This window comes from Protopterus annectens, chromosome 12.part0 (genome assembly GCF_019279795.1).
Source record: "Protopterus annectens isolate FY-2018-M chromosome 12.part0, PAN1.0, whole genome shotgun sequence".
Taxonomy (NCBI): Eukaryota; Metazoa; Chordata; order Ceratodontiformes; family Protopteridae; genus Protopterus; species Protopterus annectens.
In genome coordinates this window covers 792817963-792843808 of record NC_056746.1, presented here as the reverse complement: position 1 = coordinate 792843808, position 25846 = coordinate 792817963, and the positions used below count along the sequence as shown (strand labels likewise).

Below are 25846 nucleotides of genomic sequence, written 5' to 3'. Positions count from 1 at the left end.
GTTTTGCATCCAGGAAGAAAGAGGTCATCATCCCTCTCTACTCATCCCTCATTAGACCAGTCATCGAATATAATGCCCAGTTTGGAATTTACCTGACCACTAACCTACAACAGCTGGAGAGCCACAAAAGTACCTCACAAAAAGGATCCCACACCTTAAACACATGTCCTACATGGACAGACTCAAGAAACTTCAGCTATTCTCAGTCTCTTATCATCTTCTTAGAAGTGATATCTGCTTGACTTACAAAGCCATGTCTGACCCATCCCTACTTGAAATGCTACACCTAAAGAAATAGACTGAAACCACGAAACCAGCTGCCGACGACAGAATAAACATGAAAGAAAAAAAGCTGGTATCAATAATTCATGGATGCACAATAAATGAAATCCAAAGCAGAAGTATAAAATTACTTCTTTAATAGACCGTAACTTTTACAAACTTGTTCGTATTAAGCGCTTTCATCCACACTGAAGTGGCCTTCATCCCTTCATCAGAATACCTAACAGTTTGCTCTAACAGTTTATTTAAAAACTTTTTGGTGCCAAAATCTGCCCACCATAACTTTTTAAAGTAACATAGTTACAATGAATTTCAACTGATGTTAAAATGAATTTCATTAGTATTAATCCAATAATCAATTATATCATGTATAAAAATACAGTTACTCAACTATGGCTTGTATGTTATTTCATATACATACTATGAAACTAAAATCAATTCATATAAAAAACTAAAATATATTCTTATAAAAAGACTGTATAAATATACATATAAAAGTAACTACAAATATGTTAACAATTATATATTACAATACATGTAAATGTAGGCTGATGGTTATTGAAAAAACAATTTTATATTGATCAATATGTATATATGTCAAACAATATATTTATATCAACCAGTGGATATTTTTATATTTATGTGTACAAAATGTAACATTCTCAACAGCTTAATTTTTCAATATGAAATCATCTCTATGACAAATCTGTAGTGATAAAACATCTTTTAAACATATCTGTCACTATACTAACGGAGTTTCAAAATAGGTTTTATTGTAATATACTCATTTAACCCTGGTTCTCTAGCTGCATCTGTAAGAATTTGCCATGTTATTTCTTTTTTGCTCAACTGAGCCTTTATATTTCCACCTCATGGATCTGCTATAACATGGTCAATTATACCAAATTTAAAAGTACGTGCTTCACCATGTTTTGCTATATGTCTGTATAGTGCATTGTTTGTGTCCTTAATTTTTATACTATACAGATGGTCATATATTCTCTTTTTAAATTGACGTTCCATCTTCCCTATATAGTAACTGGTACATGACATACATTTAGCAAGATATATCACATTTCTACTATTACAGTTCCCTTGTTTGAACCTGATAATAGTTCTAGTGACATTATCCAATACTATTCCCTCAGTATCTATAATTGCGTAACATTGTTTACAACAACCACATTTTCTAGTATGTTTGCCTTGTTCTTAGGTCCAGATTCTATTTTTTTCTTTAAATTAGCTCCTATTTTATGTACAAATATAGGTGCTTCACCCAATAATTTCCTTATTTCTTGGTCCACTACCAAAATATTCCAGTTTTTTCTCACTATGTTTTTGATGTAGTTTGCATAAGGGGAATATTCTAAAATACATGCTCTATTGTACTGTACAATGGTGTTTTTCTCCAGTGTATCAAACTTTTTGACCAATTCTTTCCCTAGTAGAGGAGGGTATTTTTTCCCCATTCACTCACTACATATTTGGTGACATCATTCAGCATATGGGTGGGATAGCCTCTAGATTTGAACATAGTTCCAATGTAGTTGATTTCCTCTATCATATCCTCATAATTAGATGTCATGCGCGCTGCTCTAATACATTGGCCTTTGTGGATGTTCTTCATCATATTCCTGTGGTGATTGCTAATGTATTCTAAATAACTATTAGAAAATGTACTTTTTCTAAATATATTTGACCGAAAGCCAGTGTTGGACTTTGAAATGTATGTGTCCAAATATGGGATACCAATAGAACTGTATGTCTGAGTGAATTTTAAAAATGTACTGGAACTATTCAAATTTAACTATTCAATATATACCTAAAGAAATCCCAGTCCCCAATGCCACATGCTCCAGAGATCACAACCTCATTACCACAATTAACAGAACATGCTGGAGGGACAGGCTCATCTTCCAAAGACTGCCCATACTCTGGAATAAGCTTCCCATTCATGTCAAGATGAGCATCTCGCTGGCCCTCTTCAACAGAAATCTTGATGAGTGGATGGGTAACAGAAAGTTCTCCCCAGGGATCACTCCTGTCACCCTGGATAGGGGTGCTGTGAACTAACAATAGGTGGCACAGTGCCTGGGCAATTTTCTTTTGGGTTAGGCTTGTAAAGGCTCCAGGGCCATTATCCTAGTACACACCTATGAACCTAAAAATGGCCTAAAATGGCAAATATTAGACGGGTTTCAGCTATCTTGTAGATCAAAAGACAAGAAACATGATAACACATTAAAGTATGGTGAGAGAAATACCAAATTCTTAAACTATTTATACAAAATATAAACAAGAAAAGCAATGCAGACTAGGGTAATTTTGGTTCATATCATGAGCTTCTCAAGTGGCAAAAGAGATCTGTAGAGCAGACTAATTATCACAGCATTATGGATCAATGGGATTGAGCTGCTAAGCTGACTTAAAGTCTACAGTTTCAGTTCTGTGTGTTAAGGCAAATGGACCTCCTCATCCTAGATAATACATTATCTGCAGGGCTCATTATGATGACTTGTCATACTGATGCAAATTAAGGTAGAAGCTATGTCCTGCCTTTTGTAAAATGATGGCCATCGATTAAAAGGACAGTAGTGACTCAGAATATGAAAAGGGGGCAGCAAAGGATCGATGTGAAAATTCTAGCCTGGAGGATACTCGCACATCATGAGTTTGTTTCACCAACAAACAGACCTACATTTATCTTTCTGCACATAATAGTGCAAGATTCAGAAAGTAAAGGCTTCAAATCTTGCAGATTTGTAAAGCATCCTAATGTTGATTTGATTATGTGAATGCATGCCAATAATATAACACATATGTATTTCCAAAAGATGCTGTTGAGCTTATTGCTAGTCACTATGTTAAAGGATTAGGTTTCCAATAGCAATAATCATAAATCATGTCTCAGATAAACTTCATTGGCTAGGTTGTAGCCACTACACAAAAGAAGTGCTGGATTTAATTGCAACAGTACAATAAAAATATGCAATACATAGGTATTTGTAGCTGTGGAAACTGCCATAGTTATGTTAAACCTACACCAGTGTCTTATTCTTAGGGTATAGTCTGCACAACCCACACTTTGTGATTTACTCAGATATTTAGATGGGATTAATACCCACGTATTAGGTCATTTTTCCAATTTGATTAAAGATACTTGCTCTTATAAATATGATAGACTTTATAAAACCAAACCACTTGGACATTTAGGGAAGGATATATATATATATATATATATATATATATATATATATATATATATATATATGGATCTACTTCTTTTGACCTAACTTTCATTTGCCTGACACTCATTTGCCTGAGACCAAATGACTGAAATTTAATTTGCCTGACACTTCATTTGCCTGACAAGTATTATTAGCAAGAAAATGGAATATGCCCCCTTCCCCACTGCAGTGCGACCCTGGAGTTAGAATATATTGTTAGGGGGTGTGTGGGGGGCACAGCCCCCCACAACGGGGGGGGGGTGAAGCCCCCCACTTACTTTTCTGTTACTAAGCAATATTACATCAAAAGTTAACAATATCATATGTGCCCCCCACACCCCCCCAACTATATATTCTAACTCCAGGGTCGCACTGCAGTGGGGAAGGGGGCATATTCCATTTTCTTGCTAATAATACTTGTCAGGCAAATGAAATTTCAGTCAAATGGGGTCAGGAAAATGAGTGTCAGGCAAATGAAAGTTAGGTCAAAAGAAGTAGACCCATATATATATATATATATATATATATATATATATATATATATATATATATATATATATATATATATATACTGCTGCCTAGAAAAACAATAAAAAGTATGTGTAGATAAAATTCCAGAAAAGTTCAAAGGCTGCCCATTTGTCAAACAGTGCATTACAAATAAAACTTGCTGTAATATAAAATCAAAAAAAATGTTCACTTTGTGATTCAACTTTTGCAATATAATGATGTATGAGATATACAAAGGAAAAAAACACTTGGATTTGAATATATAATTACTATGTCTTTTTTTGAATGGGTTGAGAACAAAGGAAATACACTGTACACAGATGATTTTTACGTGAAGAACTGTTTGACAAACTCATAAGTGGTGCCTATATTAAAGTACGCAGTACAAGAAAATGTTCTTTTACCACTATAGGTCAAACAAAGCCCTTTTTGGCAGGTAAGCACTATCAAGTGCTTGAAAAGTGTGTACTTAAAGGTGCACATGGCTAGACATCTTATGATCCCTGTGGTCGCTTGCCTAGCATGCTTCTTTGTTTGTATGATAATTTTAGTTATAACCTGGAATCTGAGATGTGGCAATTTTTCCATGATGTGAACAAACATCAAGTAGACAATGTCTGCCTATGTAAAACAGAAAGCAGTGAAAGTCAATTTCCTTTTAACTCTTGAAAATGCATTTATAAAAGAAGTTTTGTGTTTGAATATGTGTATTCCAAAATGTGGAAAATGTCTGATCTAAAGCTCAACATATGTGCTTTGCAGTTTTGTATAACATACTATGGGTGGACTGATCAGATCAGCCATATCCTATAATCCTTTTGACGGGAACAGTAAGAAAGAATATCATACTATATAGCACCTTGTAGTGTTAATGGCTATGTACACTATAGCTAAAAAATAAGCCTTGAAATATCATAGAAAATGCTCCAAGAATAAGTAGCAATAAAATATTTCAAAGGATGTTCCAATAAAAATGTGGCAATAAGACATGCAGCAAACACCACAAGAAAGTGGCTGAAGAATTTGCTGTACCAGCTGTGTCTCAGGTGACTAAATGCCACCATCTACATCAGTCTGATAACAGAAGCATTGACCAACATATACTGCACATAGCACTACACCTTACAATACACACAAATGGAAACAGTATGAACATTAAGTATGATTAAGGAATAATTCTGCATGCTAATAATGGAGTAAAATGGTTAATGTATAGCATCCAGGATGTACCTGCTCCCACCTGTGGCACAGCTCGTACACTAAAATCAGTTTCCTTCAAATTCCTGTTTGGCTAACTACTTTTAAAGGCCAAATCCTCCGCCTCTGTAATTACCTTATTTTCACTGTAGTTAAATTATTGCTTAGTGGTCTTTATTCTTGAACTAGATCTTCCTTGTAGAATTACTAACGCTTATTCCTCTTGCACTCTTACTACAGTCAACATACCCTTGCTTCTTTTTTATATCTACCCACTTTAATCTATTACTTCTCATGAATTTTTCTTCTTGCCTTCTAGCATCTGTTACCATCCTCCAGTTCCCTGACTGTTTCATTTATCATGATTTTTCTTCTTCACTTCCTTCATTGTCTATAACTTTTCATATCCTTGCCTACACTCCTTTGCTCCTTCAAAAGAGTTTCCTGTTTTTAACTTGCAGCCACTAAACAAAAGTTATGTACATGCCATAATGATAGAACTGTGTTGTCTGTTTCCATCTTTCCTCAACATATGCGTCTTTGGATCTAAGTCAAATATGACTTAAGCCACGTTTATACTTTTGATATGCTGCTCAGGCTCTTCCTCTTAGCTATAATCCCTTTGCTGGCTCAACCACCTCAGATGACTTTGCCTACAAGAAAAGAGGCAAGTATACCATGTCTAAGACAGAAATAAGAAATCAGCTGAAAAACTAGGTCTTGATAAGGAACCTCTAGGAGCTAAGGTTTAGTCAACCAGAGTAGCCTAGGAGCTAAAATTGCAAAATGAAATAAAAAACACATGGAAGTGGGAAGAGGTGGGAAGTTGAGGAAGGATGGAATCAGAAAATGCAGATATATCATTATGGAGAATACATAACTTTTGTATCTGATGCTGTCTTTTCCAGCCATCCCTCAACTTATGGGAAAGTGTCTCCAGGTACTGTAACACTTGGGTAGTTTTATGGAAGGATACTCTGCAGCACTGCTGAGCCAAAAGATACTTTTGATTTGAATTGTATGTCCAATTTATAATGTGAAATGAAGGTATGGACCTTAGACCAGGTAGCGGCTGAGCAGAAGTCATGAAGAAGTGTTCTGGAAAAGAAGGCTGTTGACGAAGCTACTCATCTAGTAAAATGGGATTTTGGGGGTGTATGCAGTGATAAACACCCTTTGTAAACATAAGATATAATTTCAGACAACAAACAGAAGAGTTTAACTTTAGATACTCCCTTTCCCATCTTGACAGGGGAGTAAGAGACAAACAACTGATTAGTCTTCCTGAAGGCTCTTGTCCGATGAAAACAGAACCTTAACTGTTGGTGATCATCTAGTAAATGCAATGTGTATTCACCTTTGTTTGAAAATTTCTGGAAAAACACAGGAAGATTTATGGAGTGTTTGACAGAGGATTTAGAAGTCACCCTTTGGAAGAAAAGGATTGGTTCTGAAACACTCTCTCTTTATGAAAAAACATTATGGAGGTTTTGCAGATAAGGCATGGAGCTCAGAAATCCTCCTAGCAGAAGTAACAGCAACTAAGAACAGTTTTCCATGATAAAAGTATTAAATCAACTTTGGCAGCAGGTTCAAATGGACAGGTAGTTAGGGCCTGCAGTAATATGATAGTAAACCAAGGAGGAACTGGGCTTCTAAGCAGGGGGAGTAGCAGAAAAGTTCCACTAAGAAAGTGTTTAGATAGTCTTACGGATGCAATGGGCATGTGATTCTGGCCAATGTGAAAAGATGATATTGCTGCTAATTGTAATATAATAGTGGAATAGCTGACTCCATTCTGAAAAATATCAGCCATGAATTCCAAGATTGTTAGAAGGGGAGCCAAAAAAGGATTAAGATTGTTCTCAATTACCCAGATGGAAAATCTTTTCCATTTGCTTTTGTAAATCTTATGTGTAGAAGGTTTCCCTGAAGTTAGAATATGAATGACTAGCAGTGAAAACCTGGACTGTATAGCCATCATTGGAATTGGAAAAAAACATGCAGTAGACTTGAAGGGTTGAATGTCCAGGTGAGGTGACCCTGTTTGGTAAGAGAGTAGATCTAGAAGAGAGCTCAGCACCCAGGGAGGGTGCATTAGAGGAGGCCAAAGAAAGGAAAACCATACTTGTCAAGGCCATTAATGGGCTGTGAAGATGACTGGTCTTCACCACAGCTCTCTGTAAAAAGTTTGGAATCAAAGGAATGGGAGGAAAGGCGCAAAGGAGTCCTGAGGGGCCAATTATGGGTCAAAGCATCCCTCAGTAACCCTCACCTTTCGGGGAATCAGAGCAAAGAACTTGTTGCACTTGGTGTTGTTGGGAGATGCAATCCGATTGCACCAATGGCTGAATATCTGCTCCATGACTACTGGATTGAGAGACCTCTTGACAGGAAGAGGGAATAGACCTGATCAGCTTGTCTGCTAACACAGTGGACTTCTCTAGGATATGCATTACTATCAGAAGCAGTGGGAAGATATCACCTATTGCCACACTATCATGGCGTCTTGGTATAACAAATAAGATCTGGTTCTTCTTTGCTTGTTGATGTACAAGACTACTGCCACACTTTCTGTCTGGATAGACATCACATACAAAGATAGAGAGTCCTGAAAAGCCTGCAACACTAGGAGGATTGGTCTCATTTCCAAGACAGTGATGTGAAGACTGGCCTTTGATTGTGACCACATACCTTGGACGGTCTTTTACCGTGTAGTGTCCCCCCCACCCCCACCCCAAGTGGGATGCATCTGAGGTCACCGTGGCTTGGAGAGAGGGAAGATTGATAGGACATCCTTGTGAAACATGTGGTGACTCCAACCATCACTGGATATGTGTTTTGCAAATCTTTGTTAAAGATACCAGGAAAGATATGAGCTGCTATCTTACTGACCACTGGATTGCAAGAATCCACTTTAGGACTCTCATGTAATACCTGGCCGGGGGAACCAAGGTGATGGAATCTGCCATGGATCCTAAAAGACAGAGAATCATTCTTGCTGGTACCTTCTGACAGGAAAAGATGGTCAATTCTTGATGATGAATTGATATAATCCTTGCTTGGGGAAGTTTTGCAATTTGAAGCATTGTGTCCAAATAAGCTCCTTTTAAGTCTAAAGACTGAACTGGACAAAGTTTGGACTTTGCTAGACTCAGAATTATGCCTAGATCTGAAGACAGGTGGAGTAAGGAATCTATGGCTTGGATGAGAAGATCCCAGGAAAGGGCTGTGATGAGCCAGTTGTCTAAGTAAGGTAACAACCTTAACCTTTGCAGTCAGAGATGAGCTTCTACTACTGCCATACACTTGGTGAACACACAGGAGCTGGGGCTGTGGTGAGACCAAAAATGCAGAGCTCTGATCTGAAAATGGCTGGCACCCAACTGGAAGTGAAGATACTTCTTAAAGCATCTGTCCATCTTTATGTGGTAGCACACATCCTGAAGAGCTAACGAGACCATCCAGTTGCTCTCTCTCTCTCTCTCAGAAGAGGGAGAATAGACTGCACTGTGACCATCCGGAATTTTGTTTCAAGCAGCTTAGGTCCAGAATTGGACTTAGGTCCCCATTTTTCATTGGCACTAAAGAGAACCTTGAGTAAATTCCAGATCCTCTTTGGTCTGGTACGACCTCTTGGATAAGTCAGTGGTTTAGAAGCTTCATTATCTCTGAAATGGCTGCTTCACTTTGAGAGGGTGGAACATCAGAAGTCTTTTTGGGACTAAAGGGAGAGTGTGTGGAAAGGGATGAAGTAGCCGGAGGCCCAGGCTGTTGGGTGCAAAGATGAATGTTTCCCTGGCTGCCACCAGAGTGCAGCAGTCAGGCAACTGTTCAAGAGTTTCCCCCTGTGCCATGGGGGGGCTCGGTTTCTAGAAGTGTCAGGTGAAACTCCTTGTGATTTGTGAAACCAGATTTTTTTACCTCCTTTCTGATTCCTGGAAAAGTTCCTCTGAGCAGTGGAAAATGTGTTCCCTATGGCAGACAAGGATTTGCCTTCCTTTTCACTTCTACACATTGTGTCCTTCACTTTAGGACACAGAGTCAGAAATAAGGGACATTCCCAAAATAAAAATAAAAATATAAAACCAACCAACACAGCTGTAAAATAAAGGATTTAATGTACAAAGTTAGTGCTTTCACAGCAAACCTGCTGCTTCACCAGACTTACAATAAAAACATAACCATTTATAAATAAAAATCACATGACATATCTAATTGAAAAATTCAATGAGGCAATTTTCTCCCTTTTAAAACCGGTTTAAGGGAATCCAGATGCCTCCTTTTTGCATAAAACAGAAGATGAGATCATCTCCACCACAGCAGCCAGTGCAAGATCTATGGTCACTGGCTGCCCTGGCTGTCAAAATGGAACAAGACAAGTAGAATCTGGACCCTGGGAGATCCTCTGGGGGAGATGCTGATCTAAACTCAAGGGGAGAGTCTTCTCTCTGGAAGGAGAAAGAACTCGTGAAAGCTGAGCTCAATACAGTTGTGGGGAGTCAAGGCCCTAAATGGAGGTTCATCCCGAGACATCACACAACTAGGATCCAAGGCTGACATTAGACTAGAACTATATAATTGTAGAACTCTGAGAATGATCATCATGTGGCTACAGTAGTGAGGAATCATTCTATGTTGCGCAACTTATAAACAAGGGTAATTCCAAGGAAGTCATTTTTCCACTGTATTCGGCATTCATCAGACCTATTAATGAGTACAGTGCCCCTTTTGGTAAGTAATATGTCCTATGCAGACCATCTCAAGGCCCTATCCCTGTATTCTGTCTCCTACAGGCTTTTGAGGGGAGATCTATGCCTGGCATACAGAGCATCTTCAGACCCCACTCTGATGGACGTCCTGCATATCCACAAAACAAACAGTACCAGAAATACCTGTTCTGAAGACTTAAACCTTGCTGTGATATAAATAGGACCTGTTGGAGAGATAGGTATGCTTCCCAGAGACGACCCTGTCTATGGAACAGGCTCCCCATCCATGTGAATCAGAGTTCCTCCCTAATGCAATTCAAGTGCAACTTGGACAATTGAATGGGAAACCCAAAATTCATCCCTGGTTTGGCACCTATGTCTCTGATGCAAACAGGTAACCTGTAAATGGTTCATCTCCCAGGCCCATGCTTACACTTATCAAGTGTATCAGAACTTGTCAGAGATTTGGGATGCATGGCTAGGCTTAAAAAGGCCCTTGTGGTCATTAGCCTAGTAAACAACTATGAACCTAAGAGGAATGGTTTCAAAGACCTTGATTCCGAACCTACCCTGTCAGAGTCGACTCCAACCATTTGACTCTGAGGCTCAAATGGTTCCAAAGCAGTCAAGGCAGAATGAATCAGAGAACTCATCAGTGCTGAGGAACTAAGGCTAGGCTCTGATGCAGACTTACCCCTAGTGGAAGTCAGATCCAAGGGCTCCAATCTGCAAGTTCAGATCAGAGAAAGAGCAGCTACTGAGTGTGAGGAAGAAGTCATTCCCTTGACTCTGGTGAAGGCCAGAACTGGGGGGATTCCCAACTAAATCTGGATCTGAAGGAATCTCCGCATCATCTTATCCACTTCTGCTTTAGTTAGACTCCTAGAAGATCTGGCTGACTGGAAGGATGAAGCGGCCGAGGCAGGTCTAGAATGATAGTACTGCTTTTCCTGCAAGATTGGGGAATGGAGCACAGGACAGACAGGCTCTAGTGAGGACCTCAAAGGAGTGTTGGATCTGATGAGTATCAGATCAGAGAAGTGCATTGGCTCCAAAAGTTTATAGAATTTAGAAGCCAAATTTGAAGGAAGATTAACGGTCCAGAGACCTCTTCCTTGAGGTTTTAGATTTCTCTTTTTCATTCTTTTTTTTTCCCTTGGTTTTCTCCTTAGGCTTTTCAGCTGATTTCTTAGACGGAGAAGAGGAAGGTTTTGAGGAAAGTGAAGGAAAGCTCTCTTCCACAGGGGCTGGGAGAAGCCCTTTCAAGATCAACTTGTTTTTTTCTTTCAACAATGGCCCACTGGACAAAGGCTTCACAAATGGAGCAAGAGCTGTCCAAATATGAGAGGCCTAGGCAATAAACACATTTATCAGGTGGATCAGAGTTTGGTAACCTGTGGGTTCAAGCTACACATTTTTTAAAACTGAAGGCTTGTCTGAGATCTTGTAAAAAGGAAACAAGATAGACAGGCAGCGGATAAGGAAAAACTGTCAGCTATGAAAACAATATACTACCTAATAACAGTAGAATGTATTAACTATCTATAAAAATAGTAACAAAAAATGTTCCTTTTCTTTTCCTTTCTTTTTTCTTTTTGAGATAAAGAAAGAAAAGATGTCCAATGCCTAAGGCAAAGAACAAGAAAACAGGCTTAGTTAGGGGAGGAACTGATAAAAGGAACAATCTTTATAACAAAGTTAAGACTTGAACAGATCTGTCCTACTCTTGTGATGGCAAACAAGATCTGAGGTAGGTGATACAACACAGGGGATTATGGGTAAGGGAAGGAGCCTGAGCACTGGATCCAAAGCTTGAAAGTAGCCAAAGATGAATCTGACTCAAATCCAAAGACCCATAAGTTGAGGAAAAAGCCAACATCAGATCCACACATTTATCCTAATTTTTGTATTGTATTGGTTGTTTAGTTTCATATTTTTTCACATTATCACTGCAAATTATTTTGAAGATATTACTCCTGCTCTATACTGCTACATTTAATTTTACACAAACAAATTGTTGTGAATCATGTCTTTGCTAGATTTTCATTTCTGCTAATACCACGTTTTACTGTTCTACTAATTAATGCTTTGCTTTTTACTACTGCAGGAAAGTTCTTCCTCTGCAACATTTGTACTGTTGGTTAGATTTTTCAAAGTACTGATTTTGTTCATCTCTTCCACCTAATAACCCCATCCACCTTCCCTCAGGTCGCAGCTGCACAATTTTAATGTATAGCTAATTTCCCAGTTATTAAATAAAAACAAAACATGCAAACACAATCATATAGTGTATCTTGCATTTTATCATTCAATGCATTGATATGAAAACTGATTGATATGGTATTTGAGTGCAACAGCATACTACAAATACCACCTATAGCACAAGCAACCACAAGTATATACTTGGATACCTTTTTCTTTAAGTATTTTGGAACAAGTCCTGAAGTTTCAAGAGGATGCTTATCTCCTTTTTTAGTATCCACAAATATTGGTTGTGGCATTTTGGGTACTGCCATAATAGTTTCAGCTGCATTGCTGTGCAAAAAATTCTTCTTAGTCTGAATTCCCATGACAGGATAGTCCGTTCTGGTGGGTACTGGAGGCCGCCTTTTTTCATCATCTGGATATTTAAAAGGCTTCTCTGTGGAATCAAAAATATTTTTGTTTTAATTAAAAAAATCACTACAGTAATTCCATTTACTGACACACGTCAAGACAGATTCAGCAAACAGCAAAATGTCACATCTATTATATGAGTGCTAGTTTACTAAAATCCTTAATCTTTAAGAATATCATCTGTCTATAGAGTGAGGTACTTATCTTAACAGTACATCCTCACAAAAGAAGTACTTAATCACTAATAATGTAGGCATTCTTATTTTTTTTAGTTCCTTCAATGATGCACTCATCCAATACTGCTGAGAAAATTGTGTGTTCTCATGTTTAACATATCTGCCTCACTTTGTATCACCCTTGTTATGCTCTTCTTGGTGAGGATTTGCCTTTCAGCTGGAAATGAGAAGTCTGCTACTGCAGTTAGTAGTGTGGTGTGTGTTTCCATGGATTGTAAACTTTGAAAAATGTGAATATCACAGCAATTTAATACAACCTTATAATACACAAAAATAACACAACATAATTTGTATAGAAGGAAGCTGGGAGAGTAGTCAAACTGAGGTAATACTTTTGTAGTGTGTAGAGTGTGGTGATTACATTCTGATATTTGGAAAAAGACAAACCATTTAGCTGCCAGAGTGGTACACGACCCAACCTTAACAATTGCTAAGCACCCCCTAATAAAATTGTTAAGTTCAGTTCTAGCACCAGGCAGTAAAATCCACCAGTGCTCACCAGCAAATGACAGTGTCAGGAATAAAAAAATTGTTTCTGCATGCTGTCCATACAGGTAACATGTCCCCACCTTCCTCTAATAAACTTAGCTGCTAAAATAACAGGATATGTTAGCATCCATTTTCTGAGGGACATGAACTCAAACTCAAATGTATGTCATTATTTACTGACTTCAAGCCTCAGCGGTTTGTCCAAAAACACAGGTGTTATGAAGAACAGATCAAAAATATGAAACAATAACCTGGATGTTCTGTGAAAATCCAGGCTATTCAGAGGCATGTAGGTGATGTAACAGACTGTGTTACACTGCCTTTCTGACAGTGTTCGCTAAGTGTTTTATGGCTTGGAAAGCTGGCAAAACACTTGGTGATTTTTTTACTGTAACCGGTAGTACATGGAGCAGATAAACTTCCATGTACTACAAAGAATATGATTGCATCACTGATTGTAACCTTAAATTATGTGTTCTAGACAGCAATGCTAAGATTCACCTCTCGCGCTCTGCTCTCAAGGTGGTTTACTTGGTATTCATGTCTCAAATGTCTTTGCTGTCGAGGTGAATTTCTTGGCATCCATGTCTTGAACACATAATAAGCAGGTTATGATTGGTGACCTGATCATAATTTTCTGTGTCTTACACACCTACAATAAGTATAACCCTTAACTTTTCTGTCTTAATCCACCGACGTTAGTAAGGTAGTCAGGTGCCACAGCCAACAAACCCATTCTTTGTGTGTCCATTGCATTTGACACCACATACACAACTGCCAACCTACTGGTTGACAGATTCAGTAAAAACTTCACTCCTCTGCCCCCCCATCAGTAAATCAGGACATCCCCAGTACCTGCCCTCCTCCCCTTATCTCTAGGGAACAGTTCATCACTGCCCTTTCAAAGGCAAAAAATACAGCCTCCTTTGGACCCGATAACATCCCAGCCTGCATTCTACATGAACTCAGGCATGAACTTGCAGCACCATTAGTCACCCTATTCAACCACAGCCTGAGTACTGGCTTTGTCCCAGCTGAGTGGAGGGCAGCCACTGTCATTCCTTCACACAAAGGTGGAGCATCCACTGATCTGGGAAATTATAGACCCATCAGCCTAACTAGACTGATCGGCAAGGCCATGGAATGGATTATCACAGACCTCATTAACAGGGACATTGGCAAACTCCAAACACTTGACCACACACAGTTTGGCTTTGTTAATGGGAGGTCATGTCTATTATATCTGGTCAACTTCTTTGAGACAGTCACCAAAGCCATGGACGAGCGGAAGATGGTACACACCACCTACCTTGACCTGGCCAAAACCTTTAACACCATTCCCCACTCAGGCATAATAGATAAACTCTCTCAACTAGGCATCAATCCATATGTTACCAGATGGGGAGCAAGCTGGCTCACTGATAGAGCCCACCTAATCAAAATAGGTGAAGCCACCTCAAGCAGTAGAACCATAATGAGTGGCATACCCTAGGGATCGGTCTTGGGGTCTCTGTTATTCGGGATGTACTTCTCTTAGGTGCAGAACAAAACCAGTGTGCTATGGCTGACCAAGTTTGCATTTTTTCCATCCTTTTCAACTTTCTGATTTAAAAGCCTGTGTTTGCACACCATGCAGCGGCGTTCAGCTGAAGTAAACTATTATCGGTGCCAGAAAGTCTGCTCTTCAATTTTCCCTAGAACGTGCTTGTTCTTTTACTTCTTGCACTTCAGTTAGCTTAATCAGCTAGCACTTTAACAGGCTTTTGTAGGGTTTATTGTAACAAACGTAGGTGCTATCAGCACTAGCTGTTCCTTTGCATTAATGGCACCAGTACGTATTAGTTATGACCACCCCTCCTGGTATGATTGTAGGGCAATTTCCTTTACTTTCTCCTGCTAACCTGGTGCAACTGGGCATTCTGTGACAGTGTGGCAACTGTCTAATGTACACAAACAACCCTCTCCTCTTACCTCCCAACACTCATACCTGTGAGAGATGCACTTATATCACCAAACTGGAAGCAGTGTATGCTCCAACCAAGACCAGACTAGCTGGTCAAGAGGAGAAGGTCAACTCCTGCAACTCACTACATAGAACACACAGCCCTCCAAAACACCAACCATTACAACCCACACATAGAAACACAAACCATGCACCCACCTTCACAGAGGCTCTCAATAAAAATTTACCCAAACAACAGAGACCTCTGAGACAGAAATGCACTTGACCACCACAACACAATACCAACCACAGAACACATAGCTCACCACCACAGTGTGCCCCTCAACCCAGGCCCTTAAGGCAAAACACTTTGCCCAATGTACTAATCATAGGAGACTCAGTTGTGAGGCACACTGATGTCCCACTCACTATGTTGAACAGAGAGAAGGTGACAGTTGTCTATCAGGTAACAGGATCCGCCACATAACACATGCACTCAGATCACTCCAGATGCACCTCCCTGGACTACATGAAGAGATGTGATGGAACTCTCGGATTATGTGGCCCAGGCAGGTATGACCCTAGCCCTAAGCAGTATTCTCTACCATCACCCAGAATAATACCACAGTATAAGCAGAAAATGATTGACTCCGACAACTGGCAAAGTTTTTGGTGTCATTCTATGGGGATCTAGTATCTGTCTGCTTGGGATGACATGATCGACAGACCTCAATGCTTTTCCAGACACGGCCTGCATCTGTCACCCCTGGGATTCCAAGTACTGGCTAAAGCTCTTGCCACCCCTATAGTGCCTTTTTTAAGCAGTGTTCCAAAGACCAAAATTCCACCTTAACAGCTACAAACAAATGGAATCTGAGGGTCAAACTGCTCAATGATAGAAGTCTACATCTCAAGATGCACTCGCTCAAAGCTCTCCTCAAAATGGAGAATGCTGACATCTGTGCTGTAATGGAGACCTGGTTTAAAGAGGTAGAAAGCACCTCTGCACTCCCAGGCTACAACTCATTCCATACCTTTCGGCCCCAAAGTACAGCCGGAATCTCCAAAGGTGGTGGTGTCTCCATATTCTTAAAGGATATGCACATCTCTAGACTGATAGCCCAGCACAATGCCTCTGAGATACTTCAGGTACAACTAACACTGGGTAAGACGGCAATACAAGTCGTAGCCTACTACAGAACCCCAAACATGTCCCTAGACTCTCACTCCCCGGACTCTATCAAAGTCCAACCCAATACTCTCATATTGGGTGACTTCAACTACCCTTCCATCAACTGGGAAAACTATTCAAGTACCAATGTACAGGCCCAATGCTTTCTGGAATTTATCAATTCCAATGCCCTGGACCAGCTCATCCTGACCCCTACTAGAGGAAGCAACATCATCGACCTGGTTATCACCAACATGGGAGACCATTGCTCCACACCTATAGTCAATTCCTCCCTGGTTAAATCTGACCGCAAACTGATCACCATGGAAATCTCCATCTCACCTACGCCCCCTGCTGAGGTGACCACCCTATAAAATTTCTCTAAAGCCAACTTTGGGCTCCTAAAAATAGAGGTGGCTAACTTCTTGGCACCCATGCCAATGGAAAATAGCTGCATGACTGCTGAATCAGACACTAACGCACTGTACGAGCATGTACACAAATGCATGGACCTTGCCATACCAAACAGAACTAAGATGCACTACTTCAAAAAAAAAGGAAGCCAATCTGATGGTCCCCAGAAATCTATAAACTCTAAAACAAAATGAAGAAATTGTTGCAGAAAAAAATGAAGTCACAAGATTGGAAAACCTCCCTTATCAGTCTCAACAAAAAGCTGAGATCCCTTATCAAATCCTCTAAAGCTAGCTATGAAGGCAGAATTGCAGCTGACACCAAAAACAATCACAAAGCCTTCTATAGCTATATCAAAAACCACAAAGGCAATACCCAGATTTGCTCTGAGTTATTGCACAACGGTCCCTCCTATACTGAGCCAACAGATATAGCCAACATACTGGGCAACAGATTCAGTGCCAACTTAACCCCAGTCTCCCCTCCCCCAGGGCCCTATCACAATACCAGAAGAAAGAGTGGTACTCACCATTTATGTGGCACAGGTAAAAGCTGCATTGTCCAAAGCCAAGAATACAGCATCCATGGGATCTTATAATATCCCTGGCTGCATGCTACATGAGCTACAAAACGAATTGGCACCACATCTGTGCGCCCTGTTCAATCACAGCCTTACCTCAGACTATATCCCTAATGAATGGCACACTGCTACAGTCATCCCACTCCATAAAAGGGATCAACTACAGACCCTGGGAACTATTGCCCCATTAGCCTGACAAGTCTGGTATGCAAAACTATGAAGCTCATCATCATGGACCTGATTAACAAAGATATAGGCAATCTCCAAACTCTTGACCCCACACAGTTTGGCTTTGTCAAGGGGAGATCCTGCCTGCTGAACCTGGTTGACTTCTTTGAGGCAGTCACCAAGGCTGTGGATGAGGATAAGGCAGTGCATACAGCCTACCTCAACCTGGCCAAGGCCTTTGGTATCATTCCTCACTCAGGTATCATTGATAAACTCACCAAACTAGGCATCAATCCTTACATCACTGGGTGGGTTGCAAATTGGCTCACAGACAGGACCCACAGTGTGAAAGTTGCGGATTCCAAGTCAGACTGTCGACCAGTCATGAGTGGAGTCTCACAGGGCTCAGTCCTGGGCGCTCTCCTGTTTGGCATCTACTTCTCAGAAGTCCAGGCCAACACAGAAGGATTTTGGGTGACCAAGTTCACTGATGACTGAAAGCTAGGAGTCATTATCAACTCCCCAAGTGATGCAAACATCCTACAAGAGGGCCTCTCTGAAACCACTGACTGGTATTGGAACCATGACCTGAAGCTTTATCATCCCCTTTGGAAAAAACTCAGTTCCCATGAATTACCACATTGATGGAAGCCAACTGAACACTGAAGGGGCCATAAGAGATCTGGGCACCCAGGTCGACAACCACCTCACTTTCGACCACCACATTGCCACTGTGGTCAGAAAGTCCTTCTACATGGCACATCTTATAACCAAAGGTGTTGCATCCAGGAAGAAAGGGGTCATCATCCCTCTCTACTCATCCCTCATTAGACCAATCATTGAATATAACACCCCGATTCGCATGTACCTGACCAGACATGTACAACAGCTGAAGAGGCCACAAAAGTACTTCACAAAAAGGATCCTAGGCCTTAAACACATGTCCTACATGGACAGACTCAAGAAACTTCAGCTGTTCTCAGTCTCTTATTGTCTACTTAGAGGTGCTCTCTGCTTGACTTACAAAGCCATGTCTGACCCAGCCTTACTTGAAATGCTACACCTAAAGAAATCCCAATCTCCCCAGGCCACATGCTCCAGTGATCACAACCTAATTATCACAATTAACAGAACATGCTGGAGGGACAGGTTCATCTCCCAAAGACTACCCATACTCTGGAATAAGCTTCCCATTCATGTCAAGCAGAACACCTCGCTGGCCCTCTTCAAGAGAAATTTTGACGAGTGGATGGGTAACAGAAAGTTCACTCCAGGGATCATTCCAGTTGCCCTATTGGATAGGGGCACTGTGAACTAACATCAGGTGGCACGGTGCCTGGGCATTTTTTTGGGCTAGCTTGTAAAGGCTCCAGGGCCATTAGCCTAGTACTCACCTATGAACCTATACTGCTACTGAGCAGAATATTACTTGCTATTTATTGTACACTCTAGACGTTAAGAATCTATTCACTTCTATACCTAATAAGGATGGCTTGGAAAGTGTAAGAGCATATTTAAGAAAAAAAAACAGATGTTACAGCAGACAGCATAGCACTTATATGCATTTTATTAGAAGTTATTTTGGAGAATATATTCATATACAAAGCTAGAACATATTGGCAAAAATGGGGGGGGGGTAGCGATGGGCACCCCCTGTGCTAACAGTTATGCCAACATAGTGTTTGCATACTGGGAGGAGCGTTTAGTTCTGGGGCAAGATCACCCATATTATAAATATATTATACATTATGGCAGATTTGTGGACGACATATTTATGTTGTGGGGTGGTATGGAAGATGAATTAAAAGAATTTACAGTATATTTAGAATGGACCATTACATACTTAAAATTCACTACAGAGGTGTCTTATGACTCAATACATTTTTCTGGATGTGCACTTATATTATAATAATGATAATAAACTGGGAATGAAATTATATAGAAAGTCCTGTTGGAAAAATAAGACCCTGCATAGAACTAGCATGCATCCTGACTACATTTATCAAAATGTTATGACAGGGAAATTGATAAGAACATCTAGATTGTGTACTTCAGATGAATAATTTAAACAATTATCTGAGTCTTTGACACAACAGTTTATAGACAGAGAGTATAGTGAAATGGAAGTTAATAGGCTGATAGAAAACAAAGATAATATAAATGCTTTGAAGGGTGCATCTTATTTCTCAGATAGTTATAGAGAAAAGGAAGTAGGGAATAAATGAAATATAAATAGATATTCTAATACTAAACATACCAAAGTAACATTAACTTATACCAGTGATATAGAAGAGGTATGTAAAGTTATAAAGAATAATTGGAGGTTATTGACTATAGATGAACATATTAGAGACATGGTAGCTGAAGCACCACACTTTCTTTTTAAAAATAGTAGGAATTTAAAACAAAGGTTATATAATGAAAGAATTTTGGTGCCAAGAAGAGAGAAATATTTTGGTAATTTTCCCTGTGGCCTTATTAAGAAAGAAAATGTTTTTAAGTATCCTGTTTTAATAGTACACATGCTTCATACTCTTCCACTGATTGTAACACTAAGGATGTGATCTATGTAGTGACCTGTAAACAATGCATGTGTTTTTATGTGGGCAAAATGAATAGATGCTTTAAAGAAAGAATTTTGCAACATGCTAGAAATATACATAATACAAATTTAAATAATGTCCTTGCAAAGCATGTGCAAGAAAATGCTAGTCATGGTTTTGAATTCATGGTGCTACAAAAAGTTGTTTTTAATGGAAGGGGAGGTGATCTGACTAATAATACTGAAGCAATTGAAATTAAATGGATAATTGATCTGCAAGCAGATAAACCTCCAGGTTTAAATGGTAATGCCCCACTTACACCTATTCTAAAAGGACGGAGACTGAAAGTATAGCAATGATTGGTTATGTGTAGCTTAAATAGTGCTCTTTTACTTTGTTTTAGTAGATTTGATGAAGGTGTGTACTGAAAGTGCTTATCTTTGTATTTATTAAAAGACTTTTTATCCTTTTGCATGGTGACTGCACTGTTTTTCTGGTTGTCTGGTTAGTTTTGTGTTTCAACAGTGCTGGAATTTGGTGGCTTACTGTGGTGTTTTTTCTGTGGACATCTCATTAATCACATCAATACAGCTGCTAAACTTTACACAAAGGAAACTACAGTATGAAGATATCAGAACATTATAAGACACAAATCAATTAAATAAGGAGAGGTGTACTACAAGGAGTACAAAATTCACATCAAACTAAAGTACACCTACAATTGTTACAACCACCCAGAAAAAAATTACTTTATCTACCTATATGTTACTTAGTCAAAAAGAACAAAAGGCAGGTACAGACACATTAAAAAAATCAAATACTTAGCAAATCTCCGCAGTAAGTCACTTGAAATGGCAGTCAGTCTGAGAAGAAAACCTAAATGAAATTCAAATGCACAGATAAAGTGATTTCCCAATCAGTAAAACAAATATAAAAAGCAAAAAGAACCAAATAATTTATAATAATAAACCTACAAAGAAACTCTAGTTACAAAAGTAAAGAACTGACCAGCTACATCAACGTCTATCTAGCACTATCAACTTACAAAAACTAGAAGCAAAGGCAACAGACAATTTTAAAATACATAAATACAGAAAGTTAAATACAAATGTCCTCTCTATAGTAAAAGACCCAATGGCAGGTCATATGCAGAACATGAAACAAAAAGCTACCATAAAAAATGATGAATACACTATTCAAAATGAAAACACACGGCCCAATTCCAAAAGACTTGCTCTCTGTATAAGTGGCCATTTACACTGAGAGTAGGTCTTTTGGAATCTGGTCCCCCACCCCTGGTGTAAGCCTGTTTATAGCTAGGCCTTACACTGAAGTAAGTCACTTACACTGAGAACAACTATTTTTGAATCTGGCCGACTGTATTAACATATAAGAAATACTTAGCAGACTTAACATTGACAAAATGCATCAGCAAACCACCAGGAATCTTCTGAAGGCACATCCACCTGGACACCAAACTACAACACAAAAACTAAGCCTACAATCTCAGGTCCAAGATGAGAGCACATACCCACCCACATAAAAATAAACCCCTTGTCTAACCCAAATTCTGAACCTATTGAACTCAATGCAAAAAGTGCACAAAAATACAAAGCTCCACAAAAAATATATATAAAAAGTAATATTAAAAATCACACCCTTGTATTTCACAGATGCGAGATGAACTGAAGCTATAAGGGAAATCTCCAAGACAAATCTTGGCCTTCCTCCCAAAAACATGCTACAAACCAATTAAATGAGAAAAAAATAAAAGTTAAAAAAATCATAGAAATTATTTCAAAAATGACCAGAAATAACCTGACATGAGATAAACACAAATCTCTAAATGAGTGCCGCTCCATAAAATCTACTTACTACTGTGATTATTCCCATGTTGCCTCCCTGGGATAATAAGAAAAATGTAGTTATATACTCACCATAACGTTCCATATGTGTTGTCCATTGTCATTCTTCCTTAACATATGGGCTCACATCCGATCCTTGGATTCGACTCAGCCACTGTTCTACAGCTCGTGGAAACCACAAAATCTTGAACTCCTCCCTTACCCTTAATGCTGTAGTTCACCTCCTTCACCAGATCTTGTTTGCAGCCCCCTAAGTTATAATTTAAGTATATGCATATACTATGGAAAATCATTTTCTGAAGCTCAGAGAAAAGAAACATAGTTCCTGAGCACTCTCCACTGTTCCAGAAGTCATTAAAGAAATATGGATGGAGGCTGGAGGGAGAGGAGTTGAGGAAGAAGGAAAATGGATAACACAGATGAAACGTTATAGTGGCTACATAATTTCTTTATCTGGTGTTGTCAATTTTCATTCATTCCTGAACATATAGGATAAAGTCCCCAGCTACCTGAATCCTGGATGGACTCTAAGGAAGGATATTCTTGAGTATTGTAGAGCCAAAAGCTGCACTTCCCCTTGAGACCAGATCCAGTTTGTAATGAGTGATAAAGGTATGAGGGTTAGCCCAAGTTGTGGCTGAACAAATAACATCCATGGAAGCTCTGGCTAGGAAGGCTAATGTGGTCGCCATAGATCTTGTTGAATGGGTCTTTAAGGGTTTAGACAGGACCACACCCAACCTGTTATTCATTCAGAAAGTACAATCAGTCACCCATTTTGATAACATTACTTTCGAAACCAGATGACCCAATCTGACACAAGCAATTGATCAGATTTCCTAATTTTTTCAGTTATGTGCATATAGAAACGTACATAATTGTCAGTGAATATCCAATAAATGTAACATGTATTTGCCTTTGTTGGAGAAATTTGTAAATAATACAGGGAAATTAATGGTTTAGTTAATGTTAGATACTGACAACACCTTAGGAAGGAAGGAAAGAAGGGTTGTTTTTTAAAGATACCCTATCCTTGTGAAAGATCAAGTAAGGAGGCTTAGCAGATAAGGCTTGCAGTTCTGACACCCTTCTAGTCGATGTATGGCTATGAGAAAAATCATTTTCCAAGTCAAATATTTAAGTTAACATCTTGCTGCAGGTACAAAATGACTCTGGGTTAGGGCCTGCAACATTATGGCAAGATCCCAAGATGGAGTAGGGTCCTTGAAGGAGGACTTTAGTAAAAATGCTCCATTTATAAAGGCTTTACAAAGATGTGAGGATGCTAAAGTAGAATTATCAATTCAGATATAGAAATTGGATATAGCAGCTAGCTGGACTTTAATTGTAGATGGACTAGCCCCGTCATTGAAAAATGGAAGCCAAGATTTCAAGGATCTTATATATAGGTGCTGAAAAAGGTCCATGTCATGTTGTTGCGCCCAAAGGACAAATCATTTCTATTTGCTGTTGTAGATTCTCCTGGTAGAGGCCTTATGAAAAGATAAAAGACTGTGGTGCACGGGAGAAGAGAGCTTAGGCTGTATGGCTATCAATGGAATTGAAGACATCATGCAGTTAACTTGAGGTCCAGGATATCCGGGTGAGTCAAATCTGTTGGATGAGACAAGACATCTAGAATTGGATCCAAAATCCAAGGTTGATAAACCAGATGAGGCCAAAGGAAGGAAAACCAGATCTGTTGAAGCCAATAAGGGGCAATGAGGATGACTCTGCTCTTCAAATGAGATGTTTTCTGCAGAAATTTGGGAATTTAGGAAGTTGGAGGATAAGCATAGAGGAAACCTGGGGGCCAGTTGTGAAGGAGAGTGTCTCTCGGTGACTCCCCCCGCGGTGGAATTAGGGCAAAGAAACTTGTGCATTTGTTTCTCAGGGGAGAAGCAAATAGGTCACAGCAAGGCTGGCCCCATTCATGGAATATAATTTTTGCCACTTCTGTGTTGAGAGACCCCTCATGAGGTAATAATATGGACCTGCTCAACTTGTTTGCTACCACGTTGGATTTTCCAGGTATACGCATTGCTGTCAGAAATCAATGTAAAGATATAACTCATTGCCACACTCTAAGGGTTTCTTGACACAAGGAGTACATTCTAGTTTATCCTTGTTTGTTGATGTACCATACTATGACCATATTTTCCATTTGAATCACAATCATCCTGGAAGGGATAGAGTCTTGGAATGCCTGCAAAGCTAGGAGTACTGCTCTCATTTCCAGCACATTGATATGGAAGTTAGCCTCTTCAGCGGATCATGTGCCTTGAACAGTCTTCCCCAAGAAATGCCCCCCCAATCTGGAAATGCCCCCCCCCCCATCTGGAAAGTGTCCATGGTCACTATGGCCTTGGGTTGAGGAAGGATGAATGGGGACCTTGCAAAAGCTGATCTGAGTGAATCTACCACCAAAGGAATCTCTTGCAAGCTTGAGTTATGCTGATCTTGGTGGACAAAGGTTGATGTAAGATGGACCACTGGGTTGCCAATGCCCACTGTAATATTCTCACATGGAACCTTGCTAGTGGAAGTAAAGCTATCACCACTGACATGGACCCCAGGGTCTGTAATACCTTGTGGGCTGGTAGCAATGATCTGTGAATTATCCTGTTGACTTGTTAATGAATGGTTTGAACCCTTGGCAAGGGTAGAGATGCTATCATTAATATTGTGTTTAATTTGGCACCTATGAATTCTTGAGATGGAGAAGGTTGAATGGAAGATTTCCTGTAGTTTAGTGTGATACCCAGATTGGAACTAGTCTGGAGTACATAGTTTCAAGGTGATATAAGAAGATGCTTGGTTGAGGCGGTAAGGAGTCAGTCATCTAGGTATGAAAACACTCTGAATCCCTGCAGTCTGACGTGAGCTGTTACCACTGCCATGCACTTGGTAAACACACTGGGAGCTGTGGTGAGACCAAAGGGCAGTGCTCTGAACTCATAGTGACTGGCTCCCAGCTGGAAGTATAGGTATCTCCTAAACCATCTGTTCATTTTTATGTGATAGATCATGGAGATCTATAGAGCACATCCGGTCATCCTTGTGCTGAAAAGGCAAAATGGACTGAACTGTGACCTTCCAGAACTTGGTACGCTGAACTGATTTGTTCAGAATGTGGAGATCTAAGATTGGTCTCTGATAGGGCCCATCAGAGTAAGAATCTCTCGACCCTTGGTTCTGCAGGCCTCCTCTACTTCATGGGTGGCGTCTTCTGTTGGAGTCCCCCCCCCCCGCCTCAAATAGTACTTTCTCCACATGTATCATGGAAAAGACCCTAGGATTTCCTGAACCACATCTTTTGACCCCTTCACTGATCCCTGGAAAAGTGTTTTTGAGGAGTTGAAATACAAACACCAACAGCAGACAGAGTCTTCCCATCTTTCTCACACCTGGAGAGCGTGTCTTTAACCATGGAGCCAAATAACAAACTTCCATCAAAAGGAGCACTGATGAAGGATGACCTAAAGGGCTCCACAAAATCACACAGGCACATCCAAGCATGCTTCCTAAAGGGAATGCCTGAACCCACCACTCTTGAGGCTCCTTCAGCTACATGGGAAATGAGTCTCATAGATGGATTTGAAATGGACTAAAGGATGGCTAACTGTAATGCAACAAAAGACTCTACCTTAGCAGTACTAGTCCCTGAGAGGGTTTCTGAGAGCTCCTTGATCAAATCCCTCTGCAATCTGGTGAAGTGTGCCAAGTAATTCAGGGACTTGAGTGCTAAGGTCACTGATGCATACACTTGCTTCTCAAATATGTCCATTGCCCTAGACTCCCTGTTAGAGGGATGGACAGGTGAACTCTGTTTGTGAGTTCTTTTTTGGTGGCTGCTGCCATGACCATAGATTCTACTAGTACTGCCTTGTTCCA

The 25846-nt window shown here is 39.8% G+C and overlaps 1 protein-coding gene across 1 annotated transcript in view; it reads right to left on the bottom strand.

The window, feature by feature from the left end:
• The window catches only part of ENKUR (enkurin, TRPC channel interacting protein), a 137374-nt gene that overhangs the window by 65755 nt on the left and 45773 nt on the right, over window positions 1–25846 (bottom strand). The window contains exon 3 of the mRNA XM_044089835.1: window positions 12340–12569. Coding sequence (XP_043945770.1) covers window positions 12340–12569 — 230 coding nt within the window. The remainder of the gene's footprint in view (window positions 1–12339; window positions 12570–25846) is intronic.